This window comes from Hyaena hyaena, unplaced genomic scaffold (genome assembly GCF_003009895.1).
Source record: "Hyaena hyaena isolate Hyena2069 unplaced genomic scaffold, ASM300989v1 scaffold_981, whole genome shotgun sequence".
NCBI lineage: Eukaryota > Metazoa > Chordata > Mammalia > Carnivora > Hyaenidae > Hyaena > Hyaena hyaena.
The window spans coordinates 152,480-177,456 of NW_024081614.1; the positions used below are offsets into that span (position 1 = coordinate 152,480).

General features: G+C 50.7%; 1 protein-coding gene across 1 annotated transcript in view; it reads right to left on the bottom strand.

Moving 5' to 3' along the window:
* Positions 1–24,977, bottom strand: part of IGF2R (insulin like growth factor 2 receptor) — a 101,485-nt gene that overhangs the window by 47,828 nt on the left and 28,680 nt on the right. The window contains exons 3-12 of the mRNA XM_039221405.1: positions 23,762–23,883; positions 22,098–22,196; positions 17,516–17,648; positions 14,007–14,136; positions 12,248–12,353; positions 9,668–9,830; positions 9,352–9,526; positions 8,442–8,545; positions 2,797–2,961; positions 51–191 (exon numbers count right to left, since the gene is read on the bottom strand). Coding sequence (XP_039077336.1) covers positions 51–191; positions 2,797–2,961; positions 8,442–8,545; positions 9,352–9,526; positions 9,668–9,830; positions 12,248–12,353; positions 14,007–14,136; positions 17,516–17,648; positions 22,098–22,196; positions 23,762–23,883 — 1,338 coding nt within the window. The remainder of the gene's footprint in view (positions 1–50; positions 192–2,796; positions 2,962–8,441; positions 8,546–9,351; positions 9,527–9,667; positions 9,831–12,247; positions 12,354–14,006; positions 14,137–17,515; positions 17,649–22,097; positions 22,197–23,761; positions 23,884–24,977) is intronic.

Sequence of the window (24,977 nt, forward strand, 5' to 3'; positions counted from 1 at the left end):
GCACACTCACCCACAGAGCACACGGCCCACCCCCCCCGCCGCACACTCACCCACAGAGCACACGGCCGCATCTTCAGGACAGCCCCTTGCCTGGCCTTCCTGCAGCACTCTGTGGCAGATGTTAATGAAGAAGTGCTTCTTTTCTGTTTCCCTCTGGCTGCCATCCACGGCTTCCCAATTCTGTTCCGGTTCTGTAATTAAAAAAAAACCAAAACTGCTTTTGGCCAAAGGCAATGATTATTTCTGTGAGTCACCCCATAAATGGTGATTAAGCCAAAGGAAAAGGCCAAAGCTCACCGGGCACGCGGTTGAGGAACCTCAGGCACTCAGGTTTCCGGAGGCGGGCAGACAGAAGGCATTCACCGAGATAACGAGGCTCCCACTTAATGTGACCGAAACAAGGCATGCCCCACACCTCCCCAGAATCGCGCACTCCACAGGGGTAGGCAGAGTGTGAAATCAGGAACGGAAACACAAATCAGGACGGCAGCCCGTGCCTCGGGAGGCAGAACGCCACACCACGGGTAACGTGCCCTCCCCCGACCCCCAGAAAGTCTCCCGTGCCAGCAGAGCGAGCGTGGGGCTGGCTTGGTTTCTGGAAGACAACAGGACACAGCGGTCCCTGAGCTCACACAGCTCGTGAAGCAGTCCTGTCCGAGCAGGATCGGGACTGCACGGAAGGTCAAGGGAGCACGTATGACCGCTACGAGGAGGACCACATCGGAAGGCGTCCCCAGAACAGACCCCAAAACGACGAAGGAGAGCTGCGAGTGACGAGTGTGCGGACACAGGGGTTCGCAGGGGGAAGCCCACAGCCCGTTGGAAGGAACACTGATACTCTGAAGCGCCATGCGCACTGTCGACCATCCAGAAGAACCCACGGACAGGGGTGCCTGGGTGGCTCAGTCGGTTAAGTGTCCGACTTCAGCTTAGGTCATGATCTCACAGTTCGTGGGTTCGAGCCCCACGTTGGGCTCTGTGCTGACAGCTAGCACAGAGCCTGGAGCCTGCTTCAGATTCTGTATCTCCTTCCCTCTCTGACCCTCCCCTGCTCACACTCTCTCAGAAATAAATGAAACATTGAAAAAATTAAAAAAAAAAAAAAAAAAGAACCCATGGACAGCCACACAAACACAAATGACAAGGACAAGGGAGTGTGTGGGCTGACAAGCCGGAAGACGGAGGCCAGTTTGGAGCCGGCAAGGAAGGAGTTCAGGGAAGGAGCCAATCCTGGGGGGTCTGTGCGAGCCCTGCAGAAGTCCCCGTGTCCCAGCAGCGCCCGTGCGGTGGCACACACTGGGGGACAGAGTGCATGTACCTGTGCGTCCCTCACAGGCCCCCGGGCCCGTGGGCGTCCTGCACACAACCACGAGACCAAACAAGGGGTCTGACAGAAGCACTCAGTCTAGCGTCACACCAGTGAGGCCCGAGGAGGCAGGCGAGTCGCTCACGTACACACAGAGCAATGCTCGTTCTCCACCGCACAAAGCCAGTCTCTTCACGAACACACGCGCACCAGAGCTTCCCCATGGCACCCTTCCCAGCCTAACGGGTGCCGAGCTACCAACGCACAGAGAACGTCTGCTTCCGAGGCAGCGCACCACCGCTGAACATTTATAGACGTCTCATGTTCAGAAAGCAGCTCTCCAACACTCCACCGGAGAGGAATTCCTTTTTCTAATATTATACTGTCCTCGCCAGATGGGGATTCAGAACACATGAGTCATCGCTCCGACCGCACGGGCGATTCTGTGACGTCGGGCGGGTGTTATCTCTATGCTGTTCACTCCTACGACACCTACAATGTTGGTCACACTAAAAATGTCCCAGCTGCATTCAGTCTCCCTGATGGGAACCCCAGTTTTTAGCCCTCAGTCTGCCGGGCCTCAGAGAGGTTCGAAGGCCTGGGGCAGGGGTCGTGTCCGCCACGCTTGCTCCTGTGCTCCAGGACCCTGTCTGGAACCTGCCACATAACCAACGCTCAACACCACCTGCTGAGCAGACCTGTACACCCACTGTGGCTGTCTTTAAGGTGACACCAGGCCTCGATGACAAAGCTCATCACACCTGGTGTGTGCAACAGGGCAAGAGCCACAGCACCCGAAGGCCCCCGCCCCCTTCCATGAGCATATGGGGGTGGGTGCAGATTGCTGACACCACTTTAGAGACAGGAAAGCACAGTCAAAGCACAGTGGACTCCAGCTCCACCGGGTTCACACACGGTGTGCAAGCCCACGGGCCCGACAGACCGGGTACGAGGTACACACTGCCTCCCTGAAGGCTGTTGTAAGACTTTAAATTCTGCTTTTTTTCCCCAGAAAGCTGTAACTGACACAGAGCCCTGTGCTCATCCTGCACACACAACACAGTGACTCGGCACACGTACCTGCTAAGAGTGCATCACCACGCTGCGTTTACGCCCGGCACCACGCAGACACGGACGCGTGCATGTGTGGCGACAACTTTCAACAGCTGCTTACTTAACAAGAATTGAAATCTAAAATAAAAGACTTTCTAATCACTAAGCACAAGGCCTGGCCCTTGGCAGTTCTGACTCAATTCTCACAACTAGAAGATCAAGGCCAACCTCGAGCTGAGATCGTTGCCCCCTCATTCATTCAGTGTCACGTCTAACAATTTGTACCGTGGCATGAGAAGGGGGGAGAGGTCGGGATGCAATTAGGTGACGGTTAAGGAAAACGGTAAGAGCCCTTCCGAATGCACTCACGGGGAAAGAGCTGAGAGAACGCTCCCGCCAGCCTGCGGACTGGCCTCCACGGAGCACAGGAGCCCTACCTGAGTGCCGAGCCAAAGCCGACAGGTCATAGCGCTTCTTGTCTTCAGTGACGCTGCAGAGGAGGTCCTCCTTCTCCTTGATGCAGGCGTACTTAGTGTCCCACGTGAAGAAGTAGGTGCAGTCTACCTCCCCGGTGAAGACAGGGTCTCCTCTCCCGTCATTACCTGTGCCATTGGAGAAGGAAGGAAAGCTACTCCATGATGTGACCAAAACCCAAGGATGTCAGCCAACAGGACACCAGTGCCAGCTGGGCGGTTAAACTCGAGTCCCAAAGCTCAGACGCGAGAGGCGCCGGAGATCAGAGAGGCATCTCTGAAGTTTCAACCATCAACCCCTCCATGGCAGGTGTGTGCCCCTCCGTCTTGCTAAGATGGTGTCAGTGGGCCATAAGGCTGTTACAACACATTCACCAAGGGCGGGAAAGGAATGCTGACGAGGACTGGGTGGACAGGGCTTGCTGCACACGGGCTGCACTCAGCCCCCCGCAGGCTCACGGGCATCCTCTGGGCTCCATGAGCCCCAGGGCTTCTGATGCGATTTCGGGCAAGGGGAGCTCCCTGTGATCCAGCCCTAAACTGAAAGAGTCACAATGGACAACGGCGCCCACGGAAATGTGTGAGGTCTACGTAGCCTCAGAGCTCAGAGGCACGCCCCCAGACGCCCCAGCATCGTCGGCCCTCAGGCCCCCATCACGTGCACAGGCCTCTGCTGCCCCACCCTACCCTACCCGGCCCTCTGCTCCCCACCGCTCCAGGGAGCCCCGACAGGTCGGCTCCAGCCTGAAAGCCAGCTCTCCGTGGGCCACTTCCCTGAGCCACGTAGCCTGGGATTTGGTGAACTTTGGGGATTTCCCCCTTACTAGACATACTATCCCCTCGCCCTTCCAGGCTGGTGGACTGCTGGCACAGCTCTCTGTTTTGCAGCCCTCGATAGTTTAATAATCTTCCTCGATAGTTTAATAATCTTCCTCTGGACCTGCTACATGATGTGTCTTTCTTGAGGTTTAGTGCCCTGGAGTGCACAATGTTCTAAAGGAAAGGGAAATAATATTTTGTGCCAAGGGCAAATCATGTTTTGATTACAATTTTTCTTGAATCTTTAATATTATAAACATTACAATTATAATACCAGCAAGAGCAGCTAACCTGTACCGAGCACAATCTGAGCCAGGCGCTGAGCATCTACGTGCTACCCACAGGAGTGGGGGTAGGGAGGCTGCAGGAAACAGGCTCTGGGTTAGGTACTTGATACATACATTGGCATATTTAATCATAAAACCCTGTGGCACAGGTACAGTTGTGGCCCCGTTTCTACAGGTTAAGGGGTGGCTACATAATTTGCTGATGGTTTCATAGCTAGAAAGCAGAGGAGCCAGGATTCAAACCCAGACAGTCTGGCCCCAGAGCCAGGCACGTAACCGTAACTACAAGGCAATACTTCCCTATACTCCTGTGGGGTTTTTTTTTCTTTTCTTTTAAATGCACATACTTCACCCCATTCTTTGGGAGCAGCAGCACTCCTGGCTTCCCATTTGACAAGGAGCCCAGCCCCCTAGTCGGCACCGCTGTGCCCTCCCTCCACTGCGCTGCCCCCCCCCAACAGTGAAACTCATCTGCCTCTTCACCCCACCCACACGACTGATGCACAGCTTACTCCTACGGGATTCGTATTTCACTATCTGGAAAAGATCCGTGTTTCCCACAAGCTTGAAGTGTTCGCCGCGTTTCTCTTGTGCCAGGTGAGTTTATGAGTCATTAAATGACACTAGGAAGGGCTCTCCACTATCCACCCCTGCTCCAGGCCGGTTCTGCATCTGAAACTTACTAATAATGAGAGAGAGTCGGTTTTAAACAACCACTGGTGTGCATCGTACCTATGTTCTTATTAACTACTCAGTGGACTGCAGAAGAACAGTGAGCTGCAACTCCCCAGCTCAAGGGAAAGCAGATTTCTGCAGTGGAACCAGGTTGTTCTCTGCCTGCAGCACCATTTCACATCATACCATCGCAAGGACAAGGCTACCTACTCACCAAACTGGCTTAATTCTCCTCCTAGGTGCACAGCTAAGCTTCACGTCCCAGCCTCCTTGCTTCTGGGGTCGAGCCATGTCACTTAGTTCTGGCCCGTAAAAATTGCTGTTCCCCTTCTGAAGAGTCCCTCGAGGCCACGTGCACAGACAACGACAACCACATGGGAGATACAAGATGACCACGTGGAGCAGAGCCCCACCCCCAGCCCCTCCAACGACCTGCACTGAACTAAAGAAAATAGACCACTACTGTAAAGAATCAGTTAAATTTACGAGTAGCTCTGTATCACCTATTCCAAGATATAGCTCTTCAAAAAAAAAAAAAATGATTTCATGTCCTTATCTGACAAGGTCACAGATAATAAGGACCACATTGCAGCAAACCAGACGTAAGTTACTAAAATAAATGGTTGTGTGTGTGTGTGTGTACACACAGATATAAGCTGAAACAGTAAATTTATGCACCTTTGTGTCTTAAAACTGTATAAACCCTAGATTCATGAGCATAAATAGTTCTTGGAGACCTCAGTTAAACTATAAACCACATTATATTATGTAACCAATTAACACCCATTCACGTGCAAAAACGACATTCCATTTATCCAAATAAAATCCACCAAGGAGTTTTTCTCAGAAAACTCTACATTTAAATTTGAACAAAGCAATAATGAAAGAACTGTAGAGTTTGAAGAGCTGAATCACAGAGCTGGAAGGAACTGTAAATACTTTATAATCCACCTCCAGCAGGAGAACAGAGTCAAAACCCCTCACAAATCATCTGGCATCCCCGCTGCCGTCTGGGCTTCCTGCCACTCGCCTAACCAACACAGCCTCGTAAGACACTGAGTTTGGGGCATCAGGGCGTCTCTGTCACTCCTGTCTGGTCTGATAAAGGCTCTGAGGTCACGCGAAGGGATGGCGGTGGCTGCCACGTTAGGATCCACCAGCGACGGGCAAAGCAAATTTGGCAAAACGTTAGCAACCGTTCGGTAAGGAGTGGCGAGTGTATGAGTTTACATTACAGTGTTCTTTCTACTTGCATGTTTGGAAATGCAGAGGATACAAGAGGAAACGATGCCCGTTAGTACTCTCTTCGAGCCTTGGCTCCCTGGGGCGCCGGTGCTCCGGCACATGTGCTCCTCGGTGGCTCCAGACTTCGTGCCCTTCTCAATATCCTCCTCACTCGCTGGGATCTTTTTAGATCCCTACTCTGCCCTTCCGGCGTGCCGAAATGAGATCAGCGCGCACGCGAAGATCTCAGCCAAGTCATTTATAAAAAGCCCAGAACAGAACAAGGTCGGAGGGAGGCTGGGACCACAGGAGGGGCCCTCCCGCAGGCCTGGGGACACCGAGTCAGAAACAGGGCGCATCTCCAGGCGCTGGGACACAGGGTAAGAAGGACTAGACCTCAGAGACAGGTTGGAAAAGCCTGGAAAAGGAAAAGATGATGGAAGAAAGTTGGGAATCTGAGGAGGGCAGGGGGGTATTCAAACCACATGGGAGATGCACCCACAGGCCATGCGCAAACCAGGCTCATCCTCCCCCAACCTCCAGCCCTTGGGACTCCACGCTGACCTCCAGAGAAAACCCACGTCCTCTGCAGGACATGCAAGCTTCATACGCTCCTTTCTAGGGTCGTCTGTAGCCATGTTCTGAGTCGGCAGCTCTGACCTTGCTCACACTTGCCCACACCCGAGCCTCTGTGTGAGCTGCTCCCTCTCCCTCTGGTCCCACAGCCACCCCACTTCTGTGCCCGGCTGACCCCTCCCACGCACCCTGCAGGGCTCACCGGGCAGTGCCCCCTCTTCCCCTAATCGCCTGGGTGCTCACAGCTGCCTGCACCCCAGGCTGCTCCTGACGGAGGTCGCAGGCGCAGGGCGTGCCTGTGGCCCCGGCCCAGCCTGCAGCCCGGGCAGCGTGCTCGCTCCCGCTGCCCCTCTGGCCTCAAAGCCTGGCAAGGGTGTGGCCGTCACAGTACCGTAGGCCCCATGAGGTCTAGATAAATGATAAGGACAAAACGTGTGTTGAACAAATCCACTTGAATGTGGGTGTTATCAAAAGGGCCAGCAAAGAGAGTCCCAGGCGAGGCCAAGGTGCACGGGAAGACAGCAGAGTTCATGGCAAAGGGGACGTGGGAGCCACACTGATTTGAAACCTTCCCATCGGCTCTCACCGGGCTCCCTCTCTGCCTGCGCCCAAGGTGGCCTGTGAGAGCACAGGGCCAGTCAGAGTCTCGCCAAACCGTTGCGGACACGAGCTTCTGGAGCATGGCTTACACGGGGCGCAAGCTGCCCCTCCCAGAGCCCCTGCCGAACCACACAGGAACCTGCCTCATGACTGATGGTCAAAACTGCCATAGAAACACACGAAACAAACAGAACAGAGAGCCAGAAAGACCCTCGGGGGCGGAGCAGCCTCTCCAGCTTCCACGGCTGCACAGCTGACTGAGGCCGGGCCAGCTCCAGAAGGGGGAGGGGGCTCAGTCTGCCCGTGTGAAATGGACAGGACAGCTCTCCAGCGGTGATGGCACCCCTCACCTCTCTACGGATGCAAACTGTGCCCAAGATCTCCAAAATACAGACAGTAGACCGGGCGCCTCAGTGGCTCAGTCGGTTAAGCGTCTGACTTCAGGCTCGGGTCATGATCTCCCAGTTTGTGAGCTGGAGCCTCACATCAGTCTTGCTGCTGCCAGCACAGAGCGCGCCTTGGATCCTCTGTCCCCTTTTCTCTCTGCCCCTCCCTTGTGCATTCTCTTTCAAAAATAAAAACATTTTGGGGGGCGCCTGGGTGATTCAGTCGGTTGAGCATCTGACTTCAACTCAAATCATGATCTCGCAGTTTGTGAGTTCATGCCCCGCATCGGGCTCGCTGCTGTCAGCACCCATTTCAGATCCTCTGTCCCCCCTCTCTGCCCCTCCCCAGCTTGGGAATGTGCGCTCTCTTGCGCGCACGCTCGCTTGCTCTCTCTCTCTCTCTCTCTCTCAAAAATAAACATTTTTAAAAAATAATAACACTATAATTTTTAAAAAACATACAGATAACAGCACAGCTTTTAGAGACACCAGTGCCCCTGTGACTTCAAGAAAGCTCATCCTAACTGCTCAGAAAAAGCACACGCTCTGTTTAAACTTGCCCTGTGACCTCCCGCGATCCCCACATCGAGCCTCCACCACAGAGCCATTATTTGCATAAAGGGTTGTTTTGAAGCTTCATTCCGAAGAGAAGAGCCCTCTGGGACCCCCCCCCCCTCCCGGGGGGTAGTGAGCAAAGCCACCCCGCCAGACCTGCACACGCTTTGGTGTGAGGCAGCATTCAGGGCAGAAACGCCTTCCCAGCAAGCCCCATGCTGGGCCCATTCCCAAAACAAACAGAGAGCAAAGGAAAATGGAAACAGGATGTGTGTCGCTGGCGGGCTGGGGTGGAAGGGGCACCCCTACCCCCTCCAGCAGAAAAACCCAGTCTGTGGACCAGAGGGGGTCACGTCCCAAGGGGAACGTCCGACTGGCCGGCTCAGCACACGGCTCCCAGGAACACACGTGTCCCCAGCACTACAAAGAGCAGGCACGACCCCCACCACACACACACACACGCCCTGCCCCCACCGTCGCCACTCACTTGCAGTTTTATTGCACTCAAAGTTTATGACGGTCATCCGCTGGAAGCCCGAGCTGCACTCGTCACCTCCAGAATATATCAAGGTGAGGTCTCCATCCGAGTACCTAGATGTTTGCGATAAACACACACAGGTCTGGTAGAACCAAGAAAGAAATCTGAGCCGTTACACATCTCCACGTGAAGCCTTTTGCACACCATCAACAAATCAGTCCTGACACACAACAGCCCGCGCTCCGGCCAGCTGGGGAAAACCTCCAGAGGAAATGAGTTCCAAATGTACGGGCCTGTCCTCCTACTACAAAGTGATAGCTGGCTGGAAGAAGGCGCTGAGGGCTTTGCCATGAGCATGAAAACCCTTCCGCTCTTGTTCTGTGTTCTGTATGAAACAAATAAGGCCCAAGAAGAGCAGCACACAGTTTCTCTAGCAACTGCATGACACAATCTCACCTGAGGGACCCTCGGCCACACCTCCTTGCAGAGAGCTGCGTTTTCAAAACGCTTTCATGACGGTGACTACCAAGTTAAGGGCCGCGGGAAGTGCACGGTGTGCATTTTCTTAGTTGTTTCAGACCTTTATGCAAATGCTAACGGCATTTCAGGTTCTCAAACTGCCAAAGAAAACTCAGAAACGTGCGTTGTAAGATATAAAGGCCAGAGCAACGGTAACCTGATTAAGCGCCTTTCCGGCAGGGTGGTTCCTTGCAAACAGCAGATGCTAAATGGAACAGCATTAATGGAAACAGCCTCATTGGAAAGCGAGGGCCGCTGACAAATAGCTGTTCTCCTGAGTCAAATGGGCCCGTGTGTACTTTATGGAAAAGGGAAGGAGGAAGCAGATAAGGCGAGAGTGCCAGGTTTCACGAGAGGAGACACAATGCACTCGAAAATGACATGAAGGCTGTTTACACACCGGAGGGTCTGATTCTGGTATTTTCCTGCTACTTTGACTTGATTGGATGCAAACTTTTTCACTTGGCACACGGCGGCTTCTTTGTTACTACAGAAAGGCAAGTTGACTTCTCCACAGACGTTCAAGTAGAACATATATTCCTTCCCGTCGGAAGTGTAGTAAGAGGAAGATGAAGCTAAAGGAAGGGGAGGAGAGAGGAAGGGACGCTGTTATGTGCACAGCTGCTAGAAAGCGGGGGGGTCCCCCTGCGCCCCTGCCTCACGCACCCACCCCAGCGGCAGAGGCTGCCCGGCCCCTCGGCTCACAGGCGCCTCACCTCTGTCATGTCGAAGGGGCTGGAGGTCAACGGTGATGTCATGCTGCTCGCTGCTCAGGGAACACGTCCTACTTTCCAGATAATCTCTGTGGCACGCGTACTCAGTGACCCACTCGACTTCGTAGCGGCAATTGGATTTTGCTGTGAGCTTGGGAATGGTGCCCTATGAGGAGCGGTTTGAAAGGAGCAAGATTAACATTTCTACGTGTTGATTTTCTATGCTTCTGACACACCCAAAGATATGTTACATTATTGGGTTTTTACACTTTTCTGTTAATGTGTCTGAATAGTTCCATCCCTTGGCGAAGAACAACTCTACCTGCAACCTTTCTGGTCTATTTCAGAGCCATGCTCAAGGTCACCCGATAGACATGACCCCCACAGGCAGCTGTGCCTGAGGAAGGCATGTAGCCTGTCCCTCCTCTCAATCGGAGCTGAAAGGAGCTGGCCAGATGAGCCCCCGAGTTGAGTGGAAACCACCGTGCATGTGCGTGTCTGGGCAGACAGTCCTAACCCTTCCCTGAGGTCATCAAAATCTCGGGCACACCTCACCTGTCCCCGGGGAAGGGCCGGGGCATCACCATCCCCTCTCCCCAAAACCAGAGCTCTGCCACACTGCAGGCCAAGGGCTGCTTTCCCAAGTATGAGCTCAGCCGCGCATCTTTGGTGTGATGGGGAAGGATGCTATGCTCCACCCCACGACCGTTTCTCAAGCCCCTGCAGCGTGCCAGGCACTGCACAAAGGGATGAGGCTACACACACAGGCCACAACTCCATCAGCTGTGGAGAGCCATAAGTCCAGTTCTGTCCATCTAACTCGAAATCAAGGCTTCAACCGCCAGGCCTGGGGAAGCTGGACATTCGTGACAGGGTACGGAGGGCTAACCAAACAAAGGTGGACACAAAAGGCCCCCACATGCAAGGTTTGCACATCAGACACGTGCAGAGAGGGCCAATCCATGGAGACAGAAAGTAGACTAGCAACTGCCAGGTGGGATGGCGAGGGATGGGGACTGACCACTCCCGGGCCCAGGCTTTCTTCTGGGGTGACGGAGATGTTCTCACATTCCACTGTGCCAGAGACTGCACAATTGTTAATGTGCTACGAGCTGTTACACTGTCCTTGAAACAGGCGTATTTTACACTATGTAAACTCAGTAAAGCTTTTTTTTTTAAAAGATCCATATGACAGGGTGAACATTTACTAAAAGTCCAGCTCCTAGGAGCATTCCATGAGCCTGCGTAAACACTTAGAGACCTTCAAATGTGAAGGTGTCAAATGTCACCCAGCTCTGTGCTAGAAATGGACTCTCCCTCCACTAATAACTGGCCTCCTTTCCTAAAGCCACGAAGTGCCTCGTATCTTACGGAGAAGAAAGGAGGGACATTCCCAATTCCCTTCGTTATGGTAGCGGGAACTATTTCTCAGTGAAAATACCAGCAGGAAAGGGAAACACGAAGACCCCGGCCAGCTTAGAACGTCTCGTCGGGCTTGAAAGATTTCACCTCAAACGGAAGGCGTACGCAAATATCGCCCAACATTCACCTCTAGAACTAGCGTCGGAGGCCGGACGGTCTGGTCTTTACTAAGCGGACACCACATGGCCCTGGAAGTCTGGGGACACAAAATGGAAAGCTGGCCCGGACTCCAATGTTGTCTCCATATCCCACACACACAAAATGGGCTGGCTGCCAGCCCGAAACCAGACCGAATTCCATGTTCGTTTGTGGGGCAGGGGGGAGCACGGTTCCCTCACAAAAGAATTCAGCTCCTCCCCCTTCATTCTATTATGAGGAGACAGAAATAAATGAGAGGAAAGCCCTACCCTTCCTCCCCGGGGACCGCCTCCCTTCCATCCGCACCGCACCTGCCAGGACACTTGAAGAGCCACGGACACGTGCGACACCGCCGGGCATGGGCCCAAGGACAGGCAGACGCAGGCCCTACCTGCAGGGAGTTTACAACTGTGCCGGCACTGAGGCCCGGAGGACGGGGTCAGCGACCGCCTGTGAGTGGGGGAGGAGGGGACGGAACGCTGCACTGTGAGCCTGGAGGAATAAGAACCTTCCTTCTGGCCACAATTCTCCTACCCCATACGCGACACTCGAGCCTCTGGCCTGCACAGCATCTGTTCTCATGTCTTAACTATGTTTCTCTAAACCAATTAGCTATTTCTACCTGGTCTCAGCCTAACAAATAATAGCAGGGAAATCACAGGTTTGAGACTATACACATGGCTTTTCAAATGCTCGTTCCAATCGGCGTTACTAAGTAAATTTTAAAAATCTCTCCACGAACCTCTTAAAATCACTTCACGCAAACTCGAACAACACACCTCCCTACATCAACACGCCATCCTACGTCGAGGTACGTAGAGACCCCTCCCGGTTGTCGAGAAAAAGCGAGCACTGAGCCGCTATACCCAGAGATTCTTGCACATGCAGGAAAGTCTGTCTCCGGAAGCACGACTTCCCGGCTCACCGTCTCCTGCCCCCAGCCCACCACCCCGGCTCACCCCGGGATGTGCTCGCTCAGCCGGCCCCCGCTGCTGGGAAGCCATCCTGAGGCAAGCCACTCACCTCTCTGCGCTCCGACGGGCAGACAAACGTGATCGTCACTGCCGGGCTATGACCATCACAGAAGTCTAGCTCCCCGGCGTCCTCTTTCACGTAACTCAGGACAAGCCTGAATGACACACATTCAGAAAAGACGGTTGTAAATGTATGAATTAGATCCATATTAATCTGCTTCCCTGAGCATTTGGCACACTCCTCTGGGGGAGGGGGAAAAGAAGACACGCTGAAATGTGAAGGAAGCCGCAGTGCAAAATAACTCCAATCTCCCGTCTAAAATCCTGTTTTACTTAAGTAAACTTCAGTGAATACTATTCTCTTCTTACAAATAAATAAAACGACCGTGACATGTAAATTTAAATATTGAGAAAAGCCGGCTGAGTAAGACAAACACAAGAGGAGTATAAACGATCTGAGAAAACAAAACAAACACAGCAGAGCGGCTGGCGCGTCCCTGTCCACAGGGCTGGCGAGCACTGCTTCTCTCCACAGCAGCTGGTGAGAGTCAGCCAGGGTCTCTCCTCCAACCCCTGGAGAGAGCCGACTGTCCCAGCCACCCCGCCCCCCCACGACCAGGGGCCACCGGGCTGTGTGCTGGCCTCCCCGCGGGATGTGTCCGCGGCGCCCCGGGGTGACGGTCACAGAACATCCAAGAACGGGTGACCTTCCTCCTCTTCTCTGGAGACAGGCTCCAGCTTTCCCTCAAAGCCCACGTTCTGCAAAATCCCCTCCCTGCGTGAGGAGTCACCCACTTGTCACTTAAGACGATGGGAGGGCTGAACCGTGTCCCCCTAAAATCCGTTTGCTGAAGCCCTAATGCCCCAGGGCCTTGGCACGTGGCTGTATTGGAAGACAGGGTGACTTAGTGAAAAGGAGGCCACAGGGGATGCTAATTAGATATGACTGTGGTATCAGAAGGAAAGACTGGGCCACGGACACGAAGAGGAATGACCAGATGAGGACACAGGGAGAAGGGGGCCGTCTCCGTGTCTCAGAAGAAACCAGGCCTCCTAGCACCTTGGACCTGCAGCCTCCAGAACTGAAGGGAAAGTAGTTTCCGTGGCGGAAGCCAGCCGCTGGGCCTCCGTCATGGCAGCCCTGGCAAACCAATACAGACACACGTACGGAAACCTCCCGACCGTTCTTAAAGTCAGGTCACGCTCCAGTGTTTTCTGTGGACAGAAGCACCCGCCCTGACACACCACCGGTTCTATCCTGCAACAGCCATGATGAGGCATCTAGCAAAGGCCCCTGGAAGCTAAGATGTGATCTAAGCCGTGGCCACGTGGGACACACTGGGGAAAAGCCTCTCTCTGCTAATTCGAGGTGACAAAGGCAGTAGAAGCCCACGTGCAGAAAGCACAGCTTCTTACAAGAAACAAACCACCCCCCACGGGAACGAGAGTGCCGGCCATGCCCCGGTCAGGAAGCAAGCTCTACTCCCTTCAAGGACACCAGCAAACTGCCCCTCTGGAGAATGAGGACTGTGGGCACAAAACCAACTTCACGAGTGACATGACATGAAAACACCAGACTATCGGAAAGCACATTAAGGCAGGGGTTATTTCATGGATGGAATACACATATGAATGTGGGCTGCATCGTGATACACATTTTTAATGGCCATAAAGACACACGATCGGAAAATCAGCAAGCAAAGCAGCCTAAGTGACATGCAGCAACAACCAATGACTTCCTAAGCCTACATGAAGCAGCAATCTTGCAGGCACTTGCTGAGGGTTACAGGCACCAAGAGCGCACTCACCTGTCCTTGCTCATGAGCTTCAGGCCCTCCTTGGGCTGGCCGACATCAAACACCTGGTCCCCCCTCACCAGGCAGGCAGCGGCGCCAGGGGGACAGCCACGCAACTGTCGACTCAAGTCCCGCAGGGAGTCTATAAAACACCACACAGGACGCTGAACCAGGCTGTGCGCCAGGACCGATAATCACGCTTAACCTTAGGTACTGAGTCCCTTTAAAAAAAAAGTTATCATATTTTTGAAAGCCCTGAAGTAACACAAAGTAGTAGGCGTTTGGAAACCAAAAAGAGCTAGGACAGACCGAACCCCATCCTGAGACTGTGCGCACGCCAGTGACCACTATGGATGTGTGGAATGAGAACAGCATCTCCTGCCCCACAAGGCTGCCGGGAAGGGCAGGGAAGGTGTTCATGCTTCACCTGGCAGGGAAGGGGTGCCCGAGACACAGGGACTGTTGGGTAATCTGTACTTAAGGAACACGCCCCCCTCTTTCCTGAAGGTACACCAGCTTCAGCACCATCCCTCCTCCAAGCTACACACCACCCAGAAAATGCAGGCACTCCATGGATCAGTGGGAAGATGAGGGCATTCATGCAAAGAACCTGCAGACAGTTCTGGGTTCAAATCATAGACCCACCGCTTGCTGTTTCTGTAACTTTGTTCTGATCACACAACTGACTGCAGGAGCATCCCCCACAGATCTGGGGAGGATTAAAGAAAAGAATGCCCTGATGTACAAGAACACTGCCCAGACCTCAGCGGCCACTAAGGCACCACTTCACATTCCCCGCCGCAGGCATCTCACACAGCATTGGGTTTACATGCTTACCTCATACGTACCACCTGACTATAAGCTCCATCCAGGGCTGGGACTCAGTGCCCAGCACAGGACAGGGGTTCAAAAAGTATTTCCCCCACAAAGGAGTAAATAAGGCCCAGCCTGGTCTTTAACTAAAGCCTGATCGATCAGAGAGGGATGGTTGTCCTTTTTTCTCCACTTGGACAGGAGGCGGCACCAGATGACGAAAAGGTAAGCGAATCGTTAGGCTGTACCTTGAGACTTGGCGAGGGGACAGTTTTAGTCCACGTCAGGGCCCCGGGGTGCCGCGGGCTCCCTGCCCACCCTGCGTCAGCAGACCAGCCGGTCTCCTGAAGGCAGGATGGGAGGCAGGTGGCCTGAGGGTGCAGAGTCAGGCACACAGCAGCAACGCTACAGCTGCTCATGAGGTTTTCAGGGTCACTGTCAAACAAGGTTTGAGGCCCACGGCAACTTCCTGGGGACAGACAGTATCTGGACAATAACTGGTAGATCATTTTTTTCCTAATTTTTAAATTTTAAATTTAAAAGAATTATTGTGAGTCAAAGTCACTGAAGGTCAATTCAAACTGCCAGTAATCAAAAAGAAAAAAACAAACTTTCAGGGCGCCTGGTGGCCCAGTCAGTTAAGCGTTCGACTCTCGATCTCAGCTCAGGTCTTGGTCTCGGGGTCATGAGTTCAAGGCCCCACAGCCAGTGGGGAGCCTACTTTATTAAAAAAAAAAAAAAAAACAAAAACAAAAAAACTTGGTGCACCTGGGTGGCCCAGTTGGTTGAGTGTCCAACTTTGGCTCAAGTCATCTCCCAATTCAGGAGTTTGAGCCCCACATTGGGCTCTGTGTTTTCAGCCTGTCAGCAGAAAGCCCACTTCAGGATTTTCTGTCCCCTCTCTCTCTCTGCACTCCCCCCCGGCTTGCCCTGTCTCAAAAAACAAATAATAAAAAAATTAATAATAATAAAAATTTAAAAATAAAAAATATAAAACAAAAACTTTTATAACAATATCTCCACTGAATTCAGAGAATCCTCAAAATGGTAAAAAGACCAGGAATCTAAATGTTTTCTAAGCTAAAAGGGCGTATTATTTCAGAATTCAATCATCTGCCAGACTTTTCAGCTTTATAATCAAATTTGAGTTACAGGCCCATTTAAGACAAAGACTCTATCTGGCTTTTTCCAGAAGAACATTGAAAGCTGTCCTTGGAGAACAAAAGAATGACGTAAAGAGCCTGACACACACAAAAATCTAAAATTACCACTAGTCACTTTTAGTGAACCACGTATGTGGTATACTCACTTTTTAAAACTGTTTGAAAATTATCAAAACGGTGGGGTGCCTGGGAGGCTCAGTCGGTTAAGCGTCCAACTCTTTAATTTCAGCTCAGGTCATGATCTTGTGGTTTGTGAGTTCGAGCCCCTGCATCGGGCTCTGTGCTAACAGTGCTGAATTCTCTCTCTCTTTGCTCCTCCCTCCCCCTCCCTCTTTCAAAATAAACAAACTTTAAAAAAATCAAAATGGTATATAATGTATTTGTACACAATTCAAATAACTGTAAACTCAGGTAACTTCCACCCACCCACGCCCTTGTGCTCAGAGTTTATTTTTAAAATTTTCTCCGAATTTAGGGGCGCCTGGGTGGCTCAGTCAAGTTAAGCATAAGACTTTTGCTTTCGGCTCAGGTCAGCATCTCGCAGTTTGTGGGATCCAGTCCCGCACCTGGCTCTGTGCTGACAGCATGGAGCCTGCTTGGGATTCTCTCTGTCCTCCTCTCTGCCCCTCCATCACTCATGGGGGTGTTCTCTCTCTCAAAATAAATAAAAAATTTTTTGAAAATTAAAAAAAAAATTAAACATTTTTCCCCAAATTTTTCTAAGGCCAAAGTCCCATGTGCTATGTGAGAAACAGGAACTTAAAGAAAACACAGAAATGATCTCTTTCATTAGCTCGTCAGCGGCATGATTTACCGGTGATTTACTCTGCACATGGCAGAGACACAAGTCTCGGCCTTCAGGACTAACAACTCCTCGCCCCTGCAGGACACGCAAAGCTGGGTCTTAGAAGCTGCTGCCAGAGCACAGGTTTATTAGTAAAAATTCTTAAGGCCCCATTTAGATAAAGACCATTTACAGCCTTCAGTTAACTGAGCGAAGACGCCCCAGCTTCTCACACCGCTCCTAGCACCTGTGAGGAAGCCACACAAGAAGCTGGCTTGGGCCAAAACACGCAGCACGACCAAGTCCCCAAGGTCACTTGACCAACCTCCTTCTCTCCCTTTCTCCTGGCCTACAACACAGAGCCGACAGACTGAGGTCCACACAGCCAGCTAGAGACGCCCCTCGCCACAGCCCTCCCAGGAGGGCTGGCTCAGCCCGCTCCAGCAGGTCTCAGGGCGCCCGGCACACCCACCCTATCAGTTCTTCCCACCGTCTCTCCGGAAGTCAGTTATGGGAGAACCTGGAACCAATGTGTCTGGCAGAGGGAACACACTGGGAAGTTGGTCCATCCTGGATAAAATCTGCGACCGGGATCAGAACTGACTGCGAGCCCAGGGTGGGGTCGTGCACAGAGCACATCTTCCCAGCTTCATCGGGGGCCCAGGCGACGACATGGGTATTCCAGCTCGGAATAATGGCCGAAGGGCACAGATACTGAAGCCTTCTAAGAAATCCTTCACCACCACCACCCCCAAACCTACCTATGTCTCTACAAACATTGATGAACAACGAAGTGTCCGGGTCAGAGTCATCCACCAAGTAACCTCCGCTAATCTTGATCAGTGGGTTTAAATCGTGCTTCTTGAACTCTCCATCAAAAACATAGCATGGCACCTAGAAGAAAGGAAGAGAAACAGTCTTCAACACACACCTTCTTGTGCTACTGGCTGGGTGGAGCCTCTGGCCAACGTCATTTAACACTGGTCTCCGCTGCTCAGGGTCCCCCGGTGACAGCAGAAAGGTGAAGAGCTTCGGTGGCTCTGCATTTAGCACCACCCTCCTCCCCTCACTACTGCCCGTTCCCAGCAGCATGCTGCTGGAACCACCCCCCCCCCACTTCCTTTTTCTTCACAGCACTAAGGTGTCCTTCCGGGCACAGCCATCTGCCACCCGGTCAGCTTTCCCCCACAAGAGCGTAAGCCCCCTGAAGACAGGGATTCTGTCACTGCTGTAGCCCTAAGCAACGGGCTTAGGATAACACCTACAACCTGACGGTGCCTCCTTAAACACCAGTTCAGGAACCTCTGAAGACACGTTCCTCCTCTGCGCACCTAATCCAACCCTTACTGGATTCTAACTTAGGACCCCTCTCTCTCTCATCTCTATGAACTAACGTCCTCTTATTTTTAAAATTTCAAGGAACCCATTTGGAAGACCCTGTGCTTTACAAGGTCTACCTATTTCTGAAGGCAAAGCATTCAAGCCCAGAGATGTGCCCAAGAATAAAACAGGCCCTGGTCATCTAATACCGTGTGCTGCCATGTCTTTACAGAAATACCCCTTTAATCGCCCTGCCAAGGCATACCCAAAAATTCACATTCTTGACAATCATTAACGTTTATTCATTTTTTTGGCAGGGGGAGGGAGAGGGGCAGAAGAAGAGGGAGACACAGAATCTGAAGCAGGCTCCAAGCTGACAGCAGCGAGCCTGAGCCCGACGCAGGCCAAGAACTCGCGAACCGCAAGATCACGACCTGAGCCAAAGTCCGATGCTCAACGGTACGAGCCACCCAGGTGCCCCTCGGTGATCATTTCACAGTAATCTGCTACATCACTTTCAAAGGACGGTTTTCCTAAAATTGACTGAAAAAAAGGCTGAAGCTATTCCCAGGCAGATCTGTACAACAAAAATTAGCTGCTTACTGTTTAGCTAAAAAATTGTTCTTGGAAAGAGGCCACCAAACCCGCAGGAACACTCTGACCTACTGACCCTCTTCCCCAGTGCTGTTCTCAGAGATTCGTGGAGATCAAATCAAACCACCTCAGGGGACACGTGAACTCCCTTCAACCAGACCCAAGAGCAAAGTCCCCCAATGGCCACACAGTTGGTCGGCGGCCCCTCTGCTGACGGAGGGGCCGGCACCTCCGCTTGCGGGACATGGGCACACGGAGCCCACAGCAGGGCCAGAAGGCCGGACGCCAGGCCTCACACTGCATCCTGCACAGAGCAGCCACGGTGACAGGTACTGCTGCAGACAGTGACGAGGTTCCAGCGAGAGAGCGACCACGGAGTCCAGAATCCTGCACACGGAAAGCCCGTCATCCTCCAGCGAGGTTAATACGGAACCAGAACTCAAGCGGGGTGCCACCCGGCTGGTAGGTGGGAACGGGAGGCAGGGAGCACCTCTCTAGCTACAAAAGGCAGGCCTGTGAAGCAAGGGCGGGGGCTGGCACGCGGCGGGAAGGAAAGCCGGGGCCACGTGTGAAAGAACTCGTAGTTCCAAACTAGCTCAGTTTCACCAAAAGGCTCGAGAGATTCCAGGAAGCGAGGTCCGCAGACACCCGGCTCAAGGCAGTTTTAGCAACTTCTGGCCGGCCCGCTACTCCAGGAAGGAACAGAGGACACGCCTCGCACAGCACCCCACAGAATTGGAGCGTGCATCGGAAAAACAGCGAAGGCTCCTGGGGAAAGTCCTCCCCACTTCCTGCTCCACTGAGCGGAGCAATGGAGACATTCATAAGAGCAGGAATGTAGCCGCCGGGAAGGAGGTCGTTTGCCAGCTTCAAACACCACACAATGAATCAACCTTGTTAGCGCCGTACGTATATTAGCTGTATTTATGGAACTCTGGGAAGAACACTGGCAAGCCAGTTCTGAATTTCCTGTGTTCCCAAGGGTGCCGCGTAAAGGGACATACATCCACAATATTTTAAAGAAATAATTATCTTAAAAGAAAAAAAACCCCACCCAGAATCCACTAGACAAGCACGGTACCACCAGGCTGTAAAGCCAGCGTCTGAGGCTACCCTGATGTTTGCCCACCAAATGATTCTAAATCTGGCAACGCAAAAGTGACAGCAGAAATGAAAGGTGAAAAACAAATCTGGTTGGTTGGGGGCTTTACATGAAACATGTACTAGTTTTTGAAGTGATACCATAGCCCGTAAGGTGGAATCAAGTCTTACCAAAAACTGAGGAGAGGAAATCTACTTGATTATCATTTGCTAACAGTGACAGCACTGCTTTCAGAAGGCCACCGTCCTCTTCCTGCCTCAGTTTACCTGTACCTGAGGCAGGATGAACCCAGGTTGTGAATGAGGACATGCCTTCCACGCTGTAGGTTTATGGGTTCTCTGAAAAGCAAGAACCTTTTTGAAATTTAATGAAATTCCTACTTCTTGGCCCACGACAGCCCCTTAATAAATGAAAACTGAATGAATAAAGCCCTGGCCACCAACCAGACCTAAAGAGAGAACTGCTGAGGCCACAATGCACGGTGCCCATGAACCTCGTGGTCGGCTTCTAAGAGAAATGAAATGTCAATGTTTTGGGGGGGGAAAAAAAAACGAGGGCTATACCTCTCCCTTCACATACCAAAAACTAATTCAGGGCACCTGGGTGGCTCAGCTGGTTAAGTGTCCGACTTCGGCTCAGGTCATGATCTCATGGCTGGTGAGTTTGAGCCCCATGTCGGGCTCTGTGCTGACAGCTCTCAGGGGCTGGAGCTGCTTCGGATCCTGTGTCTCCCTCTCTCTCTCTCTGCCCCTCCCCTGCTCATGCTCTGTCTCTGTCTCTCAAAAACAAATAAATGTTTTAAAAAAAAAAATTTTTTTTTTAACTAATTCAGAACAAGGGCCCGCTCAATTTCCTATAAAGGGCAACACAATACATTATTTTAAGCTTTGTAAATCACACGGGTCTCTGTTGTTCTTCTTTGTTTTTTGTTTTTTTACAATCCTGTAAAAATGTAAAACCTGTTGTTAGTTCGAGGGCTGCACAAACACAGGTCAAGGGGGCAGGATTTGGTCCAGGGTCTGTAGCCTGTGACACAAAGAACACAGAAAACAGGTCGCTCTTTATGGATTTATTTTGAGAATGGGCTTTCCCCCAGGTGGAGGGAGACAATTGTCAGCTCAGCCAGGCGAGGTAAGAGGAAGCACCGGTTACACTGGGAAGCCCGGCTGGAAGACCAGGGCCCCAGGGCCACCCGTGGGGCTGGAGAGGTCTGCGGCCCCACAAGAGGGCAGGAGGCCTGAGTCTCTGTGGCCCTGACGTGCTTTTCCCACCACTCACCGAGATATGATGGCAAAGAGCTTGACCTAAGTGTTAAAACTCAAGGTTTAATGTGACACAGTCGCCTCGACGTCGGTGTCATTTTTCTTAGGCGTTCATTCTTCCCACACCGGAAGCTTCTTTCTGGTTGAGTATTCGTTATGCTCTTTCCGGGAGGCGACATTTTGCCTCCGCCGCTTTCCTATCGGACTGTCTTTTCTTTTAAAGACTCCCATATTTGAGAGACTCCGGATAATTTATTCTTTATAACTGAATTTGGCTTTACTTTTAAAAAACAACCACCTCTCTTTTCGTCGTCCTTAAACGGCACTGTCTTAGGCCATCACGGAACATAACGGACTGCCCCCCGTCTGTCAGCTCCCAGAGCCTGAGAGAGCCTGTGAACCCAATCTTTCAGAACACACAACTACCGGACAGACGTGAGACTAACAACCCACGGAGGCTGTCATCTAGGTGAGCACAGGACCACCTTTCAGACCCGGGATGGTGTGAGGAGCGGAGCGGCAGGGGCGTGCCGTCTGCTCTGAGCCAACTCGAGTCTCTGGGCTCAGGGACAACGCTTCATTAATCACCAGGAACGACTTGAGCAAACACCAGAGAGAGGAGAAGGAGTGACAGGAGCCATCTAAGTCTCCGAGGTGAACTGGCAGAGAAGTGAAGGGCTGGAGACACCTGGCCTGGACTCGGGAAGCACCCAGAAGCACCCAGAAGCACCCCACGGCGGGGGAAACGGGGCTGGTAGGGAGAGTGAATCACCTGAACTCAAGCTCAACCTCGTTAGTCACCATGTTGCACAGCCCCAGAAACCAAGAACTAACTGAGCAACTAGACGGTGAGCCAGTCTATTTCTAATCCTATCCTGTGATATTTTAAATGCCCTGTCCTAAAAATAAGAACTACACAGCCTCATGTTAAAAATGAAATCATATGGTTATCTCTGCTCAAACGGAATCTGAAAACTAAAAGATTTTCCTCCCAAAAGGTTTGTGCCAATATTTCAACTCTTAAACCCAGAACGTCAAGCACATGACCCTGAGCCCCCTTGTTACCTCTTTATTAGCTTTAAATATGTCTTTCTTGCAGGCTGCAGAAGTCCTCCATTCAAAGTAATGCACACAGTCTGTTGCAGTTACAAATTCAGGAGTTCCCTATTTTAAAAAAAAAAAAAAGTAAAAATAAGTTACAATACTGTATATTGTAAGGCTCACCCCCCTCTTAAAGTTAGAAACAAGGCTAATGAAGATTTTAAAAGCAGAAAGAAGAAGGGGAGGAGGGAGCACACAACTGTTTTATTTAATCAAGGTCATCAAGAAGTTCCCAAACCCAAAAATTATGAGACAAAAGCTTCGTGAAATCATGTTGGAATTTTGGTATAATCGGTCCAAAACTGTTCTACTGCCCCAACTATGCAAAGCACAGTAAACTCATGGGATGCAATCATCAGAGCCCTTCCACTCTGAAACTCCAAATGTTCTCTTAACCAAATGCCAACAAAATCAAAGCCAGAAAATGTGACCTCATACTTCCTGTAAGCTGAGGACGGAGGCCCATCTGGACCCGACCGAGTTCACACACCAGCCTCACTCCAGACACCCCCACACTCAAGGGCAGCCTCTCCTAACAGACTGCAACCAACATGGACTCCAAACTGGTCAACCACAGTGCCGCCGGGGGACACGTGACACCGAATTTACTGCCACACTCCCACGCGCAAATCTAGGGAGTTCTTCGCAATTCTGGACCTTGTATGATGAACACAGAATTCCTGAAGGAAGTTAGTTAAAATTGAAGCGGCAGCTAGCTTATTCTGTAGCACAGACCTCCATATTTCATACCACTGCAAACAGAGCTTTTTCCAAGGTTTCAACATAGACAACAGTGAGACTGACAGGCTGGTCCAAAATTAACAATGTAAGTTCTATTTTTAAAGTTCTTCAGAGGAAACTTTAGAGGCCTGAAGATGCAACAGTCAACAGCACCGAATTCTAAAATGATACTTTAAAGCAAACTGGTACCCACGAGTTTCACTCAACCTTATTTTTCCAAGCACTTGCGCTCTTACTCTGATTAGAGAACATTTGTAAGACTTGTACATAAATTGCCTCTCCTAAAAGCTGGCAGTTATTCACTGCAAGTCCCTTTCTGAATACTAGAAATTAAAAGCAAAAACTCCCATGCAATATGCAGAGAGTAAGAACAAACATCATGCTTCAAATAATTATGTCCCCTTTCAATACCAGTAACACTTGAAAAGGTGATTATTAGTGGCCATTATCCACTGGCCAAGGCTTCTCCTAGACAGATGTTGGTCTCTCCAATTTAGTGTAAATGAGAAAACGAAAACCTTTCTTAAAAAAATAAGTGTATTGCCCTAAAAACTACCAAAATAAAATGCTATGAAAAGAAGTTTTGGAAAAAATAATTATGCCCGCAATGTAAACATTCAACAGGGTTTTGAGTTTAAACACACTAATCACCTTGAATTGTAGTTTCACACAGGAAGTAGATCAAGTTTCACTTAAAAGTGGTAACTAGAGGCTAGGGTTTGTTTACCTATTGGTTCTTAATGGCGATGGCGTTTTGGTTAGAGTTGCTGTTTGTGCTTTTAATTTTGCTCCCTTATTCTTCCTGGAGTAACACTATGGCAAAAATGTCCACCGGGCAAACATTTTTAACAAAACGAACATTATAAAGTGACTCTGTGTGGACTCACCAAGGTTTTCCCACATAAGAAGGTGATGCTACTCTGGATTTTGTGATTTCGGTTTTGCTTACAGGTCTCTGTTGTATTGAATTCCAGAAGAGATCTGGTTACAGTTTTCGAAGAAGAATCACCTATTTGGAAAGAAAAGAGCATGAAAAAGCTATAAAACATTCATGACCATAAAGCCATTTCCAAGCAAAAGCAAATTAAAAGCGGTCCTATAATTCATCTGAAAGCTCATAAAAAGTACCGGCTGTCCCCTTCCCAGATTCTCCATCTGAGGAATGGCATCTCCATCCACCCAGCTGTTCGAGACCCAAACACATTGCAAGTGAGTCCTATCTTTCTCTCATCTACCACATTTCAGTGTCAGAAGATTCTAATGGCTTTCCCTGCATCTCAAATCCATCCACATCTCTCCCCCTCTACTACCGCTGCTACTAAAACCACCATCATCCCTTACCTACACTCTGGCAGCAGCATAGGATCCATCCCCCCTTGCTCCACTTCTGTCTCTCACCACCCTCCCTCCCGATCCACCTCGACAGATGGGATCTTCAGTCAGAATATATAACTCAACTGCTCAAGTTCTTCAATAAATTCCCATCATACCTCAAAGCAAAAATTTTTCCTTCAAATTTTTACTTAAATTCTAGTTAGTTATCATATAGTGTAACATTGGTTTCAGGAGTAGATTTAGTGATTCATCACTGACATAGAACCTGATGCTCAACACAAGTGACAGCCTCAAAAATCACAGTCCTTTAGAATGGCCAACAAGTGGGGTGATTACATCTCAGTTTGCCTGGTATATTACTATAATAATCCAGAATAAAATGTCCATACCATATGAAATGCTGATAATTAGTATAAGCAGATTAGGACAGAGACCACAGACAGATATGTGTGAATCAAACCTTGATATATGACAGAGTAATAGATCACTGGGCAAAGAAGAGACTATTCAACAAATGGAACTGAGGGAAAAAAATGGAAAAAAAGATAAAAATTGAATCCCTACCCACCACTGTATATGAAAATCAACTCTCAAAGAGTTAAATAAACATCAAACACCAAACTTTAGAACTCTTAGTAGAAAATAGTTATCTTTTATTTTTTTTAAATGTTTTATTTATTTCTAGGAGAGAGAGAGAGAGAGACAGCGTGAGCAGGGGAGGGTCAGAGAGAGAGGGAGTCACAGACTGAAACAGGCTCTAGGCTCCGA